This window comes from Vanellus vanellus (genome assembly GCF_965231255.1).
Source record: "Vanellus vanellus genome assembly, chromosome: 13".
Classification (NCBI taxonomy): domain Eukaryota; kingdom Metazoa; phylum Chordata; class Aves; order Charadriiformes; family Charadriidae; genus Vanellus; species Vanellus vanellus.
In genome coordinates, this window is record NC_138918.1 from 13,393,905 (window position 1) to 13,413,022 (window position 19,118).

At 48.8% G+C, this 19,118-nt stretch overlaps 1 protein-coding gene across 1 annotated transcript in view; it reads left to right on the forward strand.

Annotated features, from left to right (window-relative positions):
- Nucleotides 1-499: 499 nt before the first annotated feature.
- The window catches only part of FAT2 (FAT atypical cadherin 2), a gene marked incomplete at both ends in the record, with an annotated part of 45,035 nt that continues 26,416 nt past the window's right edge, over nucleotides 500-19,118 (forward strand). The window contains 8 exons of the mRNA XM_082490101.1: nucleotides 500-3,764; nucleotides 4,207-4,521; nucleotides 11,585-11,646; nucleotides 12,504-12,815; nucleotides 13,459-13,669; nucleotides 16,160-16,299; nucleotides 18,071-18,346; nucleotides 18,767-18,977. Coding sequence (XP_082346227.1) covers nucleotides 500-3,764; nucleotides 4,207-4,521; nucleotides 11,585-11,646; nucleotides 12,504-12,815; nucleotides 13,459-13,669; nucleotides 16,160-16,299; nucleotides 18,071-18,346; nucleotides 18,767-18,977 — 4,792 coding nt within the window. The remainder of the gene's footprint in view (nucleotides 3,765-4,206; nucleotides 4,522-11,584; nucleotides 11,647-12,503; nucleotides 12,816-13,458; nucleotides 13,670-16,159; nucleotides 16,300-18,070; nucleotides 18,347-18,766; nucleotides 18,978-19,118) is intronic.

The window sequence follows — 19,118 nt, forward strand, 5'->3', positions numbered from 1 at the left end:
ATGGGGAGAGACACCAAATCACAGTTTGTATATTGACTCTTGAAAATACTTTGCAAGAACTTGTGTGGAGAGAGAAGTTAAGATGGAGAAGGGAGCATGGAGAAACAAAACAGAAGTGAAGTTTGGATTGGGGTAGAGGCTTCAAATGTGCTGTTTGACTAGGGAGAAGGCAGAATGAAGGGAGGGAAAGAGAGTTTGCAGAATAGGAAGACAGCCTGATCAGAGCATTTTGCATGGCTTTTCACATTTTGCTCTCTATAAGGGCAAAAACTGAAGGAAAGTAAATGGATCCCCAGGACGGGGATGTGGGAGGAGAGGTTTCTCACTGGGACAGAGGAAAGAAGAGCTGAGCTAACAATTGCACCAGCAAAGTCGGGGTAGACAGAGCAGGGAGGTAAGGCTGAGCCCATGGGGACTTTTTCCTCTAACGCACTGGCCTTAATAAAAATTACCAGTGTTTTTCCTTTGATGCCTACAGGACCCAAGGAGACACCACACCATGGAAGTCACTATCAGGAGGCAGTTCCTGAGTTTTGCTGTTTTCCTGATGCACTGTGTGGTCCGCAAGGCGAGCTGCGAGAAAGGCAACACTTCCCCTCTGCACTTCACCCACTTCTTCTACAATGCCACCATCTATGAGAATTCAGCCCCTAAGACCTACGTAGAGAGCTATGTCAAAATGGGTATTTACAAGACAGACCCTGAGTGGGACATCAGATACAGAATAGCCTCTGGAGACAACAGTGGTCTCTTTAAAACAGAGGAACACGTGATTGGGGATTTCTGTTTCTTGAGAATAAGAACCAGGAGTAGCAACACTGCACTTTTAAACCGGGAGGTCAAAGACAGTTATATGTTAATAATCAAGGCCACAGAGAGCACCTTTGCCTACGAAGCCTGGGCCAAAGTCTTGATCCACATTCTGGACAGAAATGACTTGAAACCTCTCTTTTCACCCCCCTCCTACAAAGTGTCCATCAGAGAAGACACTCCTCTGAAAACGGTGGTCAGCACGCTCAGCGCCACTGACGCTGATGCTGGCCAGAACGCCGAGTTCTACTATGCCCTCAACACCAAGTCCAACCTATTCACCGTCCACCCCACCACAGGAGCAGTTATGACCACAGGCAGGCTGAACAGCACCCATCGAGGCAGGCACCACCTGCAGGTTTTGGCTGTGGACAGAATGAGAAAGATCACGGAGGGGAATGGCTTTGGGAACTTGGCTAGCCTCATGATCCAAGTGGAGCCATCTGCCAGGAAACCTCCCTCTATCTCCTCGGTCAAGGTGACATCACCTGACTCAGCTGAAGAATTTGTCTATGCAACTCTGTCTGTAGAAAGTGGTGACTCAGAAGCTGGGATAGATTCAGTTGACTTTGTGGATGGAGATCCGGGAAGACATTTCAAAGCCATCAAATCCTACTTTGGGAGCACTGAGTTCATGATTGTGTCAACCAAAGAGATCAACTGGCTACTTTACCCATTTGGTTTCAACCTCAGCCTGCAAGCCAAGGACAAAAGCAAGCCACCATTGTTCTCTCCTATTAAAGTTATCCATATTCCTCCCTCCAAGTACGTCTCTGCCAGGTTTGAGAAAGAAGTGTACCGGATCCAGCTCAGTGAATTTTCCCCAGCTGGAAGCCAAGTTGTTATGGTGAAGATCACACCAGCCTTCCCAAATCTTAAATATATTTTGAGACCTACTTCTGACAGCACAAGCTTTAAAATCAATCCTCACACTGGACTGATAACTACAGTCAGAGCAATGGACTTCCATGAGCAGTCTCGTTTTGAACTTGAAGTTGCAACCGTTAACAGTCACGCATCCACAACTGTTGTGATTGACATCACTGACTGCAACAATCACGCTCCAAGTTTTACTCAGTCTTCGTACCGCGGGGCCTTTGATGAAAATGTTCCTCCTGGTACCAGTGTCTTAACAGTAAGGGCTACAGATGAAGATGAAGGAGACAATGGCTTTGTCACCTACACCATAGCCAACCAGAAATCGGTTCCCTTTGTCATTGACCCCTATTCTGGCACCATTTCCACCTCCAAGTCAATGGACTATGAGTTGATGCAGAGATGGTATCATCTGCGAGTGTGGGCATCTGACTGGGGCTCACCCTTCCGCCATGAAACAGAGGTGTACGTCTCCCTTATGCTGAGCAATGTCAATGACAATGCTCCTGTGTTTGAGAAGGCAAGCTGCAGTGGCACCATCCCACGGGACTTTCCTGTTGGGAACCCTGTGGCCACGGTCTCTGCAATTGACAGTGATGAGCTGCAGCATATCAAATACGAAATCAAGTCTGGCAATGAGTTACGGCATTTTGAACTGAATCCCATCTCTGGAGTAATATCCCTTAGAATATCTCTGCGAGATCTTCCTTCTGAACCACCACTTTTCTACTCTTTGAAAATAACTGCAACTGATGGAGAGAACTATGCTTTGCCAACATCTGTAAATATCACTGTGGTCAGCCAAGGTCTCCCCGTCAAAATGCAGTGTGAGGAAACAGGAGTCTTGAAACAACTGACAGAAACTATCATACACTCCATTGAGTCTCAGTCTCAAGGCCATGGGCAGGATGATGAAACATCTCTGAACTTGCACCTTATAAACCATAACGCTCCAAAGTTTGATGACAGCTTTCCACGATCTATTGATATCATAGAGACTGTTCCCGTCAACTCAACTATTGCTGACCTTTCAGCTATTGATCCTGATACTGGTTTTAATGGAAAACTGGTCTATGTGATCTCAGATGGAAATGATGACAGTTGCTTTACCATTGACCTGGAACTGGGTCTCCTTCAAGTCCTTTCTCCTCTAGATCATGAACGAACCAGCTTCTACATTCTTAACATTACTGTGTACGACCTTGGCACACCACAAAAATCATCTTGGAAACTCTTGGCTGTGAATGTGTTGGATACCAATGATAATACTCCTAAATTCCCACAAGGTGCCTACTGGGTGGCAATACCAGAACATGTAGCAACAGGGACAACAATAGCTCAACTGAAAGCAGAAGATGCTGATACAGATGACAATGGGAGAGTAAAATATTCTCTCCTAACCCCCACTGATAAGTTTTCCATTAACAGTGTCACTGGAGAAGTGACAGTTACAGGTGCTCTGGATAGAGAATTGTGGCCTTGTTATGTCCTAAAAATAGAAGCTAGAGACCAGCCCAAAACAGGCTACCAGCTGTTCTCCGTCACGGATCTCATTGTGACTCTGGAGGATGTAAATGACAACACCCCGCAATGCCTCCCAGCCCTTAACAGTGTGAAGGTCCCAGAGGACCTGCCTGTGGGAACCATTCTCCTGTTTCTGGAGGCTTTTGACCCAGATGTTGGCTCTGGGGGTGAGGTGAGGTACAGCCTCATTAATGATGAGGAGATGATGTTTCATGTGGATAAGCTGACTGGGGCACTCCGGTTGGAGAAGGAGCTGGACTATGAGAAGAAGGACTCTTACAATCTAACCGTGCAGGTCAGTGACGGTGGGAAGCCCTTCTCTCGCTCTTCCCTTTGCCACCTGGAAGTGAACATCCTTGATGTCAACGAGAACTTGCATCCACCACGCTTTGCCTCCTTTGTCTTCAAAGGCTGGGTGCAGGAGAACAGCCCTGAGGGCACATCAGTGATGATGGTCACAGCAAAAGATATCGATAAGGGGAAAGATGGAGAGGTTCAATATTTCCTCCGAGAGGGCACTGGCCTGTCCATCTTCCGCATTGAAAAGGACACAGGTAATGACAGCTTAGTTTAACGGTGTACCTTAAAGGCTTAAACTATCTGCTGCGTTTGGCCTGACTTTTTGACCCAATAGGGCATTTCTATATTCTCTCTCTTTACAAAGTTCCATGCATTCAAATCTTCCTTGCTTGCGCAGGGATGTACAATGTGCATCCCTTTATCTGGGGAGGAGCAAGCAAGGTTTTTTTCCTTAAAGTAATGGAAAATCAATGTCTGTCCTCCCCCAAAATACTGAAGTCTTCCCTTTCCCTAGTGTACTAGTATGAGCAAGCCCTCACCTTCCACACAATCTCACAACCATACAAGGTTGGCGCCACAGTTTGTACCTGCAGTCAAGACCAGGAAGCAGACTAGGGACACAGACTGGTCTGGCATTAAGGCAAAGAGGTCTGAGTTCCTTAAATCCCTCACAAGCACTTTCTGTCATTTTTCTAGGCACCATCCAGACCATAGGACCACTTGACCGAGAAGGAACGTCTCACTACTGGCTGACAGTTCTAGCTCTTGACTTGGGAACAATTCCTCTGTCTTCTGTCACTGAAATTTATATTGAAGTCACCGACACCAATGACAACCCACCTCAGATGTCCAGACCTGTCTTCTACGCCTCTGTGATGGAGAATTCCCCACCAAACACGTCTGTCCTCCAGCTCGATGCTTTAGATCCAGACTCTAGCTCTGAGGGAAAACTGACTTTTCACATCCTAACTGGAAATCCTCAAGGACTCTTCACCATTAACCTCATTACAGGTAAGACTGACCCAACTCAGCATCTGTTTTTGAGGCTTCCAAGTGCCCAGAGGATGTTACACATTCAGTATAAACAGCCCACACAGCTGCTTTTGTCACACCTTCCTTCTGCAGCAAAAGTCCTAGTCTCCAAACACACTGCGTGGGGAGGCTAAGGCTTGAAACCCTCAACCCGAGGGCTGCTGTTTGCATCCAGATGGCTCTTAGAATGACAGAAATGTGCTACTTTCAAAACCCTAAAGAGAACCAAGCAGTTGCTTTTAATCTTGTCTCTTATAAACAACTGCCCTGTTGCACAGCCCGAGCCAGGAAACACCCTGCTGGAAGTGACTATCTGTTCCTGAGACAGACCAAGGCAGGATTAATAAAAATGAATCCCACTGCATTTGAAGGCTCCACCCGTTCTCCGGTGCTATTAATGTAGTAAGCGTAGTAAGCCTCTTCTGCCATCTTCCTAGACTGTATCTTTCATCTGAGGATTAATTACCAGATCTTTCAGAGCCATCAAAAACCCGCTGATGTTTTGTGTAAACAGCTTCCTCAAACTATCCCAGCAGAGCTGACATTGGGCCAGTCTGGCAAGGAAAGCTGTGCCGAGCCCTTCACTCCATCAGCTCCTGGGAGAAGAGGGAAGGGAGGGCACAGAGCCTGAGTATGGGAGAGGATTAATTGTGTGACTTTGATCTCCCGCGGATGATAAAAGCAGTTCACCTACTGCAGCGGGCTAGAAGCCTGCTCTCAGATGAGAATGGAGCTGGATGTACTGAAAAAGGCTAGTGCAGCTCTCAATTACTTGTTACCTGTGGTGTAATGGCACTCTGGCAGTCCTCTACAGCTGGCTAGGAGGGGGATGTTTGGAAAGACATTGTTACGCTGCAACACTGAAATCCTTCTGGTTGCAAGAGATTCATAGGGTGTCTCTATGTGGCACCATCTAGATACACATGGAGACGTCAGCTGTGACCACTGCTAGCTCCGGTTGTAGCTATCTCCACCGTCAGAAGCTTTTTAGACAGGTCAGGGCATTGCTCTGCATCCAACTTTCCCACGTAGTCCAAACAACTACGCACTAATCAGCCCCATGGACAGCTCGGACAAATGCTGGGTTCCATGGAGAGGTGCCTTTAGAGGCGCTATTTTAGAAGACCACTGCCTTTTTGATGGGATGTGGACCAGAAACAGCTATCAGGACACCAGGCTAGCTCCCCTCATCTGCTGGGCATCAGCCTGCACCCACCCACCCCGCAGGAAATTCAGCCTTCTCTGTGCCGCAGGCAGCAGGCAAAACTTTCAGCCCAGCGTGAGCACAGCCCTACAAAGCCGTGCTCCAAGGCTGCCACGTTTTATGGTAAAACAAGCGACACTGGCAAAATCTGAACGTTTGCTAATGAGACACCTCACCTCTAAACCAACCCTTTAATTCCCATCTTAGACAAAAAAAAGCTCTCTCGGGTATGAGTCATCTCCTATCCATCACTATCTACAGTCAGGTAATTTGCATGTGAAGAGTGATAAGTTTGTCAGGCCTGTAAAAAACCCATGAGCTGATCTTATCTCTTGGACAGTTGCTGGAGGTCTCTTCTTTAAACCCTGAGCTTGGAGGTTGTTTAAGGACCTGCTTCCAAGCCTGATGAGGATTCAGTTATCCGTTGTTTTACTTGCATGTCACCCAAACGAACAAATAATTACATGCAAACATTGGCACAAACTAGGCAGTTTATATCCTCGTGCTTACAGTATCTAAAAGAAGTCATCTGCTGCTACTGCCAGAAAGAATATCACAGCTTGTCTAAATTTCAGTGCTGTAGGCAGCTTATTGGAAACCCTGTGATATTTTCATTCTGCAGACAAAGGCATGCTAGTTGCTCTGCTAAGTAGAAGAAAAATATAATCTTTGGTCTCAGCCTGGTAGTGTGGCGTTGGAAGATGAACTGCTGGTCTTTCAGTTCCTGGTCATTCACATCACTGCAGGGTTGTATTCAAAAAAAGGGTTATCCCAGTGCTGTCCCAATCAAATGACTTACGTTTGAACAGGAGACAAGAGGAAGCACTGCAAATATCTGAGCAGTACAGTGCTTCTAGACCACTGATGTTTATTCTGGATTTTTGGCTAGGACATGTCTTTTGTTTTTCAAGTGCAATAAATGCATCTCTTCTTTTACTACCTAGAGGAAATGATCACAAAAAGACCCAGAAACATTTCAATTCTTGAAATGCAGGAGATATGTGATCCCGATCGCCAATACTCCTTCCGTGGTCAATCCCAAATCCTATGACGGCAAAAGAGTTTGAGTAGGCAGAGCTGCTTATCTGTGATGACGCTGAATCTCTGTCACATTATTCAATGATAAACACTGAAGTTTCAAGAGGAAACCACAGAAACTGCTGCTCTTAGTCACACGATCTGTGCAAAGGACGGGATAATCTGCGTGTGTCAGGAGTTCCTCCAGCACGGCTCAGAAGGGAGACTCCTACATGTGGAGAAGATTGTGATCGAGCCCTTTCCTCTTCTATTCCATGCTGTCATCAAAGGACAAATAAGTTACATTGGCACTGAAATAAGCCAGAGCACGAGAGGGCCAGAGGTCAGTCTGGGTCTCTCTTAGGCAGAGGGCTCCAGGTAGGAGCCCCTTGGCAGAGGGGGAGGAGGAGGAGGAATCTTGTTTGCATCCCATGCGCTAACAGGAATTAAGGTCCTGATTTACGGTTACAACAGGCGGGTCTACGTCCAGAATAACCCTGCAGAACAGCCCCGGATAATTATTCAGGGTTCAGCGCCACACTATTGCAAGTAACCGATTTCTGATCCTGGAGCGGGCTTGCTGCATATTTGATCCAGTATCTCAACATGAGGGCAGTTGGCCAGTGGAGACCTACCCAGCAAGGCCCCTTGACTTCTCCTGAGGCCTTGCCAGGAGGCCGTGATAACGGTCCCTCAGCAGGGCTTGGCTGGTCCAGCATCCCTGAACTACTGCAGAAGGGCTCTAAACTCTTCCAGCTCTCAGTTCCCCAAAGAGGGTGGAGAAAAAAAGAGGGAAAATAAATGAAAGGCTAATAAGAAGCGGGAGTAAAACTGCGCAGTGAGATGAAAGCTTTCTGCCATCGGCGATGGAAGCTGTCCAGCCCAGCCTGGCAGCTGGTGCAGAGCCGTGTTTGTGGGAGACAGAGAGATAGATAGATACATGGAGAGATCGAGAGATAGTAGGATTTGGGGTATTCTTTTGCTGGAAAGGTTTTCAGCTTGTTTTATGCAGGGTTTGAAGTCCCTGATGTGAAGCGGGTTCCAGTCCAGACAGGACCGGGAAGAATTGGGAGGCTGTGGCAGGAAAAATCAGGATGAAGCCATGCATCCCACTGAAAGGCTGTTTGGAGAATCCTTTTACCTTGGACTATTCATCTCCAGCTCTTATCTAGTGCTTGTTCTTCTGGTGCTTCTCATGCTGTGTCGGTGTCCATGGGCTTCCCCAGGATGCCTGTGGTTCCCTGCATTTCTTTGCACGGAAGGACATCCAGACACAGCCTGCTCTTTAAATCTGAGGGACGGTTGCACTGCTGCTCCCCGAGCCAACGTACCACCAGCTGAGCACGGAGTAGTGCAAAGCAGGGTCAGAACAAGAGGGGAGGTGGTAGGAGGAGAAGAAAAGAGAAGGTGGAATGGAAACAACAGTGGGACAACAGAAAGAGGACCTCAGGAGAACAACCTCTTCCCTTCTCAGGCTCTTTTGAAAGCCCCAGTGCCTGCAAACCCGATTCTGGCTATTTTCACTATCTTAGATTTTCCTCCCTACAGCAAGGGCAGGGGGCCAGCAACCTCCGCCCCAGCCCTGCTCTTGCCAGCAGAAGTTATTATTATTTTTTGTTCCCTGACAACAATGCGCTGTTAATTTTGCTGCTCCTGTTCCAACACGACCAGCTTTCCTCTCTCCCCTTTCCAGGCAGCAGGCAGGAGTTACACAGAGTCCTTTCCCGTTGCTGTGTGTAGGTAGGCTGCGAGAGCAGAGCTTGTGCCTGTCTGTGTGCAAGCAACACAAGGGGTCATTTCTGGACCTTCAGGTGAATGCAGAGCTTGGCTAATTGGCTGAGTGCAATTAGGACCTTTGACAGTTTTGTTCAGTCGCTGTAGGACTCAGCAGAAAACTTGAGGGCCACGTACAAGTACACAAATAAAAGGCGGCCACTCGATCGCATGTCCGGTGGGATGGGCTGGCTGGTGTTTTCCAGAGGGACAGGCACTGCACTGGTAACTCACACATGTGCACGTGCACGCACAAAATACTCTCATTAAAAACTAAATGTGCTCTTCCCAGGTCCTTACAGGGGGCAGCAGAAAGAACGGAGGAACTGTTTCCCCAGGCCACAAAAGCTGACAGCAGTTCCCCTTTGATAGCACTTTCCACTTCCATTTCAGCCCTCTGGCTTCACAGGGTGTATAACCAAGTAGCAACAAATAAAAATACGCATTAATTCCAGCTGGCTTCTCTCGAGCACCACGTCCGATCCCTGTCTCCCCTTCTCTGGGTGCTCAGCTGCCGAGGGAACACTGCTGGCAGTTCGTGCATCTTGGCAGCCGTGCAGCACCACGGCTCCGTATGGGAACGAGAGTGATTTAACCGTTAACCACAAGAACTTTCTGATCTGAAGGCAGAGTAGCAACTGGCTCTGGAGAGGGGTGCTGGGAGCTGCGATACAGCACAGGGGAAAGGACAGAGGGAGTTTTCCTGGGGTCAGGAGGAGAAGCCAACCCTTTGACTTGTGACTCAACAGATACGAAGCTAAACCCCAAAATACCATTTGTTAAGACTCCCGGTTGGGATGCAGCACAGGTCTGTGATAGAGAGCGGAGTCAGCTCTTACTCCCCGGGAGATCTGAGTATCTTCAGTGGTACAGACATTCAAGATAGTCATTAAGTTCCAGTTCACGTGCCTTCACTACAGTCCTTCTCCAGCTCTAGAAAGCTCAGTTGTGATCCTGATTCTTTCATTTTTATCGTTAGGTCATGAAAGAATTTCAGGGTGTGGCCAGGCAAATTCAAATAATCACTTCAGAGTGGTTTAAGTTACCTTCCATCAGCTGGCATGCAGGAACCAAAGGCAAACAAGGTATTAGTCTGCTGCAACTGAATTTTGCAATCCAATAGAGTAGAACTATCCCCAGTGTGCACACAGGTATCGGGTGGCTCCACTGTCAATATCTACCTGTGTCCCCTATGGGCTTCTTAGGCCAAAACTGTGAACCATCCCCTGAGGTAGCTGGAGTTTTAGCCTTTCCTCCCTTTGTCCTATCCAGCTCATTGGCAACGTGGACAGAGGCATCAGAGATCTCAGTGAACCACTGCTGCCATTGTTTCTTTAGGCCCCCATTAAGAGAGCATTTCCATTCATATCAAGAGTTTTACCGCTATCGGAGCCCTACAGCCTCCCACAAGCTTAGGAGGGATTCAAAAGCTCCTCAGCCAGTGTGCTCTCAGGCCACTGCTGAGTCCTCTTCACCTGCCGAGATGTCAAAAGGAAGGTGAGGGAGAAAGAAAAACAAAAATCCATGACACACAAGCAAACGGAGTCTTTCAAATCATCGTGTCATAACGCATCAAGGCGCGTTGATTTATGATTGTAAAAGCATCAAATAAATGTTTAGTGCAGCGGCTGGTGCCAAATACAAATAATCCCAGAGAACAAGTGGAAACGGTTAACAACAGTCTTGTTCCAAGCAGCTGCTCCACACTCCCTCCTTCAGCTGCCCGGTCTTTCCTGCAGCCATTTCGAATTTTCTCCTGCCTACCATGCTCAGACAGCAATACACCAAAGAAGTAAGACACAACTGAAAACGATACTATTAATTAAGACTTTTTGACTTTGGACCAGAAATGAGAGTTGAGATGGGTTCACGCAACTCTGATTTACGAGTCTTTCAGGATGCGCAAACGCACGTGCTCACACCACTGCAAACGCACACTGCTTCCCGCGCGAAGCATTTCCCAGAGTAGCGTGATCCTGTACCGCCGCTTGTGAGAGTCGGGAAAATTCACCCGCTTTCTGTTTGTGTGAGGAAGCGGGACTTCCCTTCACAAGGAATGAACACCACAATAACACTGACCGCTGGGAGCAGCAGATGTGGGGAACAGACAAAAACACTCACAGGCGTCAGACCTGATGACTGTCAGAAAATCATGCGTTATGTATACAATTTCCATCATCTGTAAAGCAGTTGTGAAAATGGTCGAGAGCTGCTTTTACCCAAAGGCCAAGAGTCAAGGCACTCGATAAGGACTATTATCAAACCAGACGTGGAAACACAAGCCTCAGCTCCATCGTTTCCACACTTGCATTTACTCAGCCTAGTCATTGGCAGGCCAAAAAGAGCAAATTACGGTGACTTTTTTCAACCTCTAGTTTATGACAGCCACAATTCCTCCCTCCTGCATCCAATCTATTCCCTGCGGTTAAACTAGTGTGTATTTTTCAGAAATCCCTCAAATCTTGCCATTGTTAGAGGATTCACCCTGTCTCTCAGCAAGGCTTAAATAATATACCAACATTATTATTGACTGTGTACCTTATTTTTAGCCTGAATGCATTTGTTCTAGCGCAGGAGAGAGGGTATTTCCCAAGAGAGAAGACAAAACTTTTGTCAGAACACTGTAAATTACAAAAGAGCAAGGTTCAACACAGGGAAAATAGGAGTCGAGACTTGTTAAGAGGCCAAACCTGTGCCAGCGCCTGCAGAATGTTTCTTACTTAGAGGCATAAGATAAGTTTTGTTTTCACAGTCCTGCAGCCTTTCTCACCAAATTGCCTCGACAACCCTCAACCAGGCATCTGGTAGGTGTCCCCCCTCCTCTGTGGTGTCGGTAATCAGAGGAGCGAGAGCAGCACCTCTGCACAGCGATTCACACTGGAAGTAGACAATTTGCCCTCTGGGGGTATCTGTCTTTCTCCTCTGGTCACAAAGGGGACCTGAAAGAGGAGGGGCGGGCAGGCTGGCGTGGGGCACGCCGGGATTTGATCTGCTCTGGCCTTCCTCGGACGTTGAGTCTCGGAGCTCAAAGGGTTTCTTTCTTGGCAGGTCTGATTTCTACGACTTCACGGCAGCTGGATCGAGAATACAAGGCTGAACATATCCTAGAGGTGGGTAATGATGATTGTAATTAGCTTTATTTACCTACAAGTGTATTAAGTCCTCAAAGAGCTTTCCTTGCAAGTTGGAGCACAGAGAAAGAATCTCATCCCATCAGCTCCCAACTGCTGGGAAACTTAATTAAATAGCGTATGTTGCCCTAAGAGACAGCTGCAGCAGTACTGCGGGGTTTATTATTTCCTTACTGAAGACTGGAGCTAAAGGCCTGTTCTGGAATCTGTGGGAATGCGGGAAGAGGACTGAAATTGTCCTCTAGCAGGATGGATAATCAGTTATGGGGGAAAGAGCAAGCCAGAGAAATCCACCCTCTTTTATCTCATCGTATCAGACATTGCTGTGTAGCTTTGTGTTACCTGCCCCCATCCTTAGCTGCTCCAAGCTATGTGTATTTACGTTAGAGGGATCTTAAAGTGTTGCAGTCTATCAGTCGGGGAGATTGAGGATAACACATTTCTCTCTGCAATGCAACCTGCTGGGAGCACGCACAGGCACAGCGAAGTGAGCATGGGGGATAACTTGCTAAGCCGTTGCAATATAAAAGTTTCCAGTTCTGTGACCCCTAATGACCAACAGCCTGACCCAGCAGTGGGATCTGACCCACTGCCCTGAGCAACTGCGAGCAGGAGCCCTGCAGGGGCATCTCCCTGGGCATGCACAAGCCCTGCGCAGTGCCAGCTACAGCCACCAGATTTTACCCTACAGAGAGGAGCAATGTCTCTGACGGTGTTGAGCTACAAATAAAGATCCACACAAAAACTCTAGTTTAGTCATTGCCCACCGGGACAGCTGCTCGTATCCTGGGTCACCACAAGCAGCTCTGTCACCTACTCCCTTTGCTTGCTGGCAGGTGGCTGTTTCCGACAATGGAGAGCCAGCCCTGAAGTCCACCAGCAGAGTCGTCATACAAGTCCTGGATGCCAATGACAGTCCTCCCAGTTTCCCCCACAAGCTCTTCATGGTGCAGCTCCCCGAGAGAGATGCCTCGGAGATGCCACTGCCTGTCTACAGGCTGATTGCTTCAGACCGTGACCAGGGTCAGAACAGCCAGATCACCTACACCATTGAGGAGGAGGAGGAAGGGATATTCACCATCAACCCCACAACCGGCATGGTGTTCTCCAGGAAAGCTTTTCCTGCCTCTGAATACAACATACTCACGGTGAGAGGAGAGGGAAACAGAGAGCATCAATGGGAAGAGATGGGTGGAGGAGGAAAGAGAGGAAAGGCTGCAGAAAGAGAAAAGATAAAGAAGGAAAGAGACGGAGAAAATGAAGCAGTGGGAGGAGAGCTTGAATGAGACAGACCTGGATTACAGGGAGAGAAACTGGGGAGGGGGATGATGGGAAATGCAGAAGGTAAGAAGCTATTAAAAATGTAAGAGAAATTTAAAATTAACTGTTGAACCCACTCTTAGAGATTAATACAGTGATCCACGATCCCATATGGATGTGGACCCAAACCTGAACAGCCGTTGGGTTTCAATGGTAGTCTGATCAGGCCATGGGACATGGACACAGATTTAAAGCTCACCCATGCTATGTGGGTCCTTGCGAAAAGGCTTGTGATCCAGGGCTCTGCTGTGGATTGAGCTTGGCAGGTTGCTTGATAGCCAAGAGGAATTTGGGTTGCGTGGCTCTACCTTGAAAGCAGACACAACATGGACCACTGGGTCAAGATTTGTTTGGTGGGATTTTGGGCACACTGAGACCTGAAACTCCTGGGGGGTGGGAGAAGCAGCTTCCCATGGGGTTCCTGTGGGCTAAACCAGCCTTCTCCTTGACTGCACGTGCATTTCCCGGCAGGTCAAGGCAACAGACGGCGGCAGCCCACCACTTTCCTCCCACGTGCGGCTTCACATCAGCTGGGTCGCCCGGCCCGGCCCTTCCTCAGAGCCACTAGCTTTTGATGAACCCCATTTTAACTTTGCCGTGATGGAAACAGATCCCGTAAACCATATGGTGGGAGTGATCAGCATCGAAATGGGCCCCAGCCAAGTGTGGTTTAATATCACAGGTGAGACACAGAAATTAAACCAGGGCAGCGGTGTCTGGGAGCGCTTGCCCCAGCTCCCTTGGCTGTCAGCACTCGCATGCCTGAGCTAATGAAGTTGTTTGCTTTAGGTGTAGGTGAGCTACAGGGAAAGCTTTCTCACAGACACCAAAAGGCTTAAACAGCAATAGACAAAGCTGCCCATCCAAGGGCTCCGGTGCCAAGTGCAATTATCTAACACACTTTTTTAATGACATTCTGGGACTTGACAGTGTTTGAGCTGTTCTCCGATGTCGTGTGAAAGGCAGGGCATGCTAGGCCCAGCTCCTCCTGCCAATCGAGTGACACTGTTGGTTGTGGTAAAGCAGCCTGCGAAGATCCGGGTGTCTGGCTGGGTCTTGCAGACACCCCCATTGCTCCCTCCCTGCTGAGCCCACGGTCCCGACGGGGAGCCGAGAGGGAAGGATTCCCCAAAGAGCTGGTCTGACCTGACTGGTGGGGCTCTCCCTTCCACCTCACGGCATCCTGGGGATGACTTAGACATGAAACGTGAAGAAGCTGTAGGGCCTCCTCTAAGACACACGATGCCAGGGCAGAGGGGACGTGGGCTGTCACCCCAGGGGACTCATCAGGCAGCACGTGTGCAGAACTGGTCCTACGAACAAGGGCAAATTGTGCACATGTAATTTGGGGTTTTGAAGTGGTGCCCCAATCTGTCTTGCACAGCCTTTCCCTGACACTGCCTGCAGGGCTTGCCCTCGTCAGACAAAGCCTTAATTGGGTGAGTGAATAGTTTTTCCCGTTACTATGTTAGGGCAGGGATAATGGTGTATAAATACAATTAAGCAACAAGAGATACAACACTACAGGGAGCTGACAATATCAGCGCAAGGCTTATGTGGCATTAGTTGAGTCTGCCTGGGTTTGCAGCATCAATGGTATATTCCTCTGAATGATATCCCATTGTTTCCCTGCTGAGTGCTTGCCTGTATGCTTGACCTCATCTTTACCGGTTTTGAATGTACCAAGTGCTACTCAGGGCTCTTTGGGTTTCTCTACTGGTGGAAGAGAACAGGATTTCATTTTCCCTGCTAGGGGAACAAAGCATCACGGTAGCTTGCAACCAAGCGTGTGATGCAGAGATCCAGGAGACTTCAGCTCCTCATTCTAAAACTCGCCTTTCCCCATCCACAAAGGCTCTGTCACTGGGGTCGATGGTGTCTACGAAAACTCTGACAAAGCAGCATCTTTCTTCATCTCTTTCCTTTCCTGGGTTTCCTCTTTCCCTTTGGCACCATGCAAAGGGAGCCCTTCTCTCATTTCTTAGGGAAAAGCATCCGTCGTCGGTCTGTCTTTCCCTCTGTCTCTGCTTCTTTCTGTCTCCTTCTCAGCAGAAAAGCGGTGGTCCAGATGGCTGGCAACCACTGCATTTCTCCCGCAATGAAAGATGTGTCATTTAACAACCAGCCAAGATTTTCCCAGCTGGTGAGAGAATAAAGCAGAATCCAGAGCATGCAGTAGCTGGGAAGGGAGAAGCTGAGAACTGGGACAAATCACATGAAAAGTGCTTCTACTCGTCCATGTCTCAGAACAGCGTAGCAGTGTTTCACGTGCAATAGAGAACTGAGAGGCCACCAGCCAGTGAGGCATGAGAAAGGAGCTGCCACGCCAGGGCTGAACGGCAATAGCGTGAGGGACAGCCTTCTGCTGCTGAGCTGCTCAGGCCTGCGGTTCCCTGCGCTATGCAGCCATCTGGGTTGGAGGCAACAGGCTCTCTCACCCTGGAAGCACCGTCTGCCTCCCCAACTGTTCAGCTATTGGGCTTCTTCGAGTAGCTCACAGGCTCCCAACTGTGGCAATGAAGACCGTCTCTGATACGCCCACAGTGTGACCTTGAATTGGAAGCCAGCAAGAGCGTTGTTCAGCCCTGCAGGTCCCTGATCCATGCTAAGCCTGTGGTACTGCGTAGCTGGAGACCTTGTGCAAATAAATCAATGTTCAAATGTGCCTTTTGCAAATGTAGCCAGGGCATCATATGCATACGTGCATCCTTTCCCCTTCTCTCCTCCTCCGCGCTTTCTCTAATTCCCTTCACCTTACCTTTCATGCTCCTTTGTCACCATCTGTGCCTACCTCTTTGTCCAGCTTCTCCATGTCCTCCCTGTCACCTACATCCATCTAGCACACCTTGTATTGAGTTTCCAGATTTGGGGGAAACCTCACCTATGGCACCCCAATCTAGCTGTGGCCAAAGAGGTACACCTAGAGTGAATGCCTACGCATCCCCATTCGAGGTATATTGCCTGGCACACCACATATCTGTGTGACTGGGCATGAGCTTGCTGTGTGGTTTGTGTATGGTGTCTGGAGGGGAAACCCTCATCCTCCAAATCTCCAGGCCACTCCTGGAATTCCTTCCCCTGCAGAGGCTGCCAGCACCTGCAGCTGGCTCAAGACAAAAGTCTAACTGTAACTGCCCCCCCATTTCCTTTTCTCATCTCTCCCTTATCCCAGGTGGCGACGATGACATGGATTTTGACATTGAAAAGAGCACAGGCAGCATGGTCATTGCTAGACCGCTCGATGCAAGGAAGAAGTCAAGCTATAACCTGACAGTAGAAGTCACTGATGGGTCCGCTACCATAAAAACCCAGGTAATGCTTTTTTCTTTAGTAGAGGCCCCTCTAGAGTGAGTATATGCCAAAGGCAATCTTCTGACCCCACTGAGCTCTGGATCAGGTGCCAGGCACGAGAATCTCCTCGCACTGTGATCTTACATTGCACAGTGGCCCATGTCTTTCCTAAGTACGAAGCTAAGTTGTTTTTTTTTCTGTTGCTGGAAAGACAAATGGTCTAGAAAAGCCTGGGCCTTCCATGTTGATCACAGCCAGCGCACATGGACACATCCACACCACGAGCCAAGCTGGGGCGGCAGTTCACGCTCTCAGACCTCAGCTTGCTCTCTCTCAGCTGCTCAGGTTGAACTACAATGTGGCAGGGACAACATGCTAAGATATAAGGGAAATACGTATGCGGTTAGATCAGGCTTGGGTCTCTGGTACCGTGTCAAGGAGTATTCTTGGGACTTGCTAGTCTGTGTAAAGCCAACACAAATCTGCAAGAGGTGAGGTGAGGCCCTGCCCTGTGCTGCTCCAAGAGCATGAAACATTGATAACATATCAGTGCTGAGGTCCATGGGTCTGAGTGGGGCAACTGCAGAAATGTCGCGTTCTCTGGGTTGCCACATGAAAAGCAAGCGCTGGTGAAAGGAGACATGCTGCTCTCGGGCATGTCCCCGAGCCCCAGTTAAAATGGCTGCTGAGATTGGCCCATCTTTACCTACCCTCAGGAGGGCTATTCAGGGCTTGATCTGTCACCATCTGTTTTCTCCACACATAAGAAGCAGCCAAAAATCCAACCCTCTCTGCACAGGAAGAGCTAGAACGTGAGTCACCCATCAGTGACGCTTACCGTGGGAAATTTACAGTGGAGGTTTGCAGGGGATGATGAGTGAAGAACACTACCATTCCTGTGAAATGCAATGCTAACGGATGGCTATCTGTCTCAACTATCTTCAAGTATTGTTCCAAATAAACAAACAAAGCCCCACCTTGCCTGGTGTGCATTCCCTGCCATCTTGCATCTCATCCCTACGTTTATTTTGGCACTCAAGGCTGCTAGCAGATGTCAAAAAACCTGCTTGTGCAAAACACCTATGGCATGTTCAGGATTGCTAAAGGAAGCAAATTATTACACTTGGTTGGGACTTCCTAAGATGCAGTCAACACATCAGTAGGGGGGTCAGGGCTAGGAGACCAAACAGAAGAAACTGGGTGACCTTGCGGGCAAGATTCAGGCAGGCCATTCACAGGGGGTTGCTGTTAAGTGCGGAGGGAAAGATTGAGCTAAGAAGCGTAGACCATAAACTTTGCCTCTCCAACCTTCTCTGCACATGTGCTCCTCTTGAGATAGGCCAGCCCCTCCCTTCCTTTACCAAACATCCCCTCTCTTCCAGCTTTCTGTGTGTAATTAATGAGTGCTGGTTGTGGAGGCACCAGCCAGCAAAGCTGGCACCACGGCTGAGCGACTGCCCCACTTCACAGCAGGCTGTGACAGTTCCCCCATGTGCCAAGTGCAGGCACGTTCAGTCGGAATGGCTTGCCAGATTGGAGAGAGTAAAAAAAAAAGAGGAAGCAAACTGAAAATGACTAAGGGAAGGCACAGCAGGAGTTCCCTGGGGAGAAGGACAAAAGGGCTCCCAGTCACTGTGGATGGCAAAGCCCCAGGAGTTGGAGAGCTGTGATTGTTACAGAGCTCAGAGCGTTGCTACACCCAAGAGTGGTTGGTAGCTGAGATTTTACATGGTTGCCTAAGTCAGGTTGCTCCCACGTTTCTGCTGCCCTCCCTGTGCTGTCTTCCCCACAGGCCTTTATCCATGTGATTGATATCAACCAGCATCGCCCCCAGTTCCTGGAGAGCCATTACGAGGTGAGGATTCCTGAGGATACCCCCTCAGGGAGGGAAATCCTGCAAGTCAGTGCAATAGACAAGGACAAAGGCAAGGGGCTCATCTACACCATCCATGGCAGCGTGGACCCCAAAAGCACAAGACTCTTCCAGTTGGAGCCAAGCAGCGGGGTCCTCACAACAGCAGAAGGCTTCAGTTCCCAGCCCATGCCACAACACACCCTAACAGTGATGGTGAGTCCTGGCCTAACCCTGCTGGGTCCATCAGCTTCTCTGGGATATATGGGTTGTTGGAGAAATCCAGACTGGTTCTAGTCTTTGAGGGAGGATTTGTCTAAAACAGGGGAGAGGAAAGCAAGATGTGAACCTTTACTATATAACCGTCCTGGATAAATCTAGGTAACAAGCTGCTTTCCTCTAACGGGCCACTGGATTCTTATACAAGAAAGCACAGCGAGTAGTTGTTTATGTTTGGTTTGAAGTCCAAGGCTGAGCTTTGGTGCTGAAATTCACAGGCTCATTCCCACCCGAGGGGTTGGTACCACTGAAACAGACCACCCTCTGTAAGGGTCCTGATGAGCTACTGGAAGCCTGGTGCGGGAAAGGCTGCCTACTCCTTCATGTGACCACACCTGCTCTTCCTCTGTCGTTCAGGTACGGGACCAGGAGGTCCCCATCAAAAGGAACTTTGTTCGGGTCATCATTCACGTGGAGAACTGCAACCTTCACCCTCCACAGTTCAGCAGCATCCATTACGAAGCAGAAGTGCTGGACTCAGCAGTGGTGAGCACAGAGGTTATACAAGTCAGAGCCCTTGATCAGGACCAAGGAGCCAACGCTGAAATCCACTATTCCCTTCAGACAGGTAAGAGCCATGCAACAAGACAGTTTTGGCTATGAACGTGCCTTCATTTCCATGCTGTAGCTAGTGGCCAAACAATGGACCAGTTTTCTCTAGCTGTTCCAAAGAGCAGTAAAGGCTGCACATTGCTAAAATGTGATATTT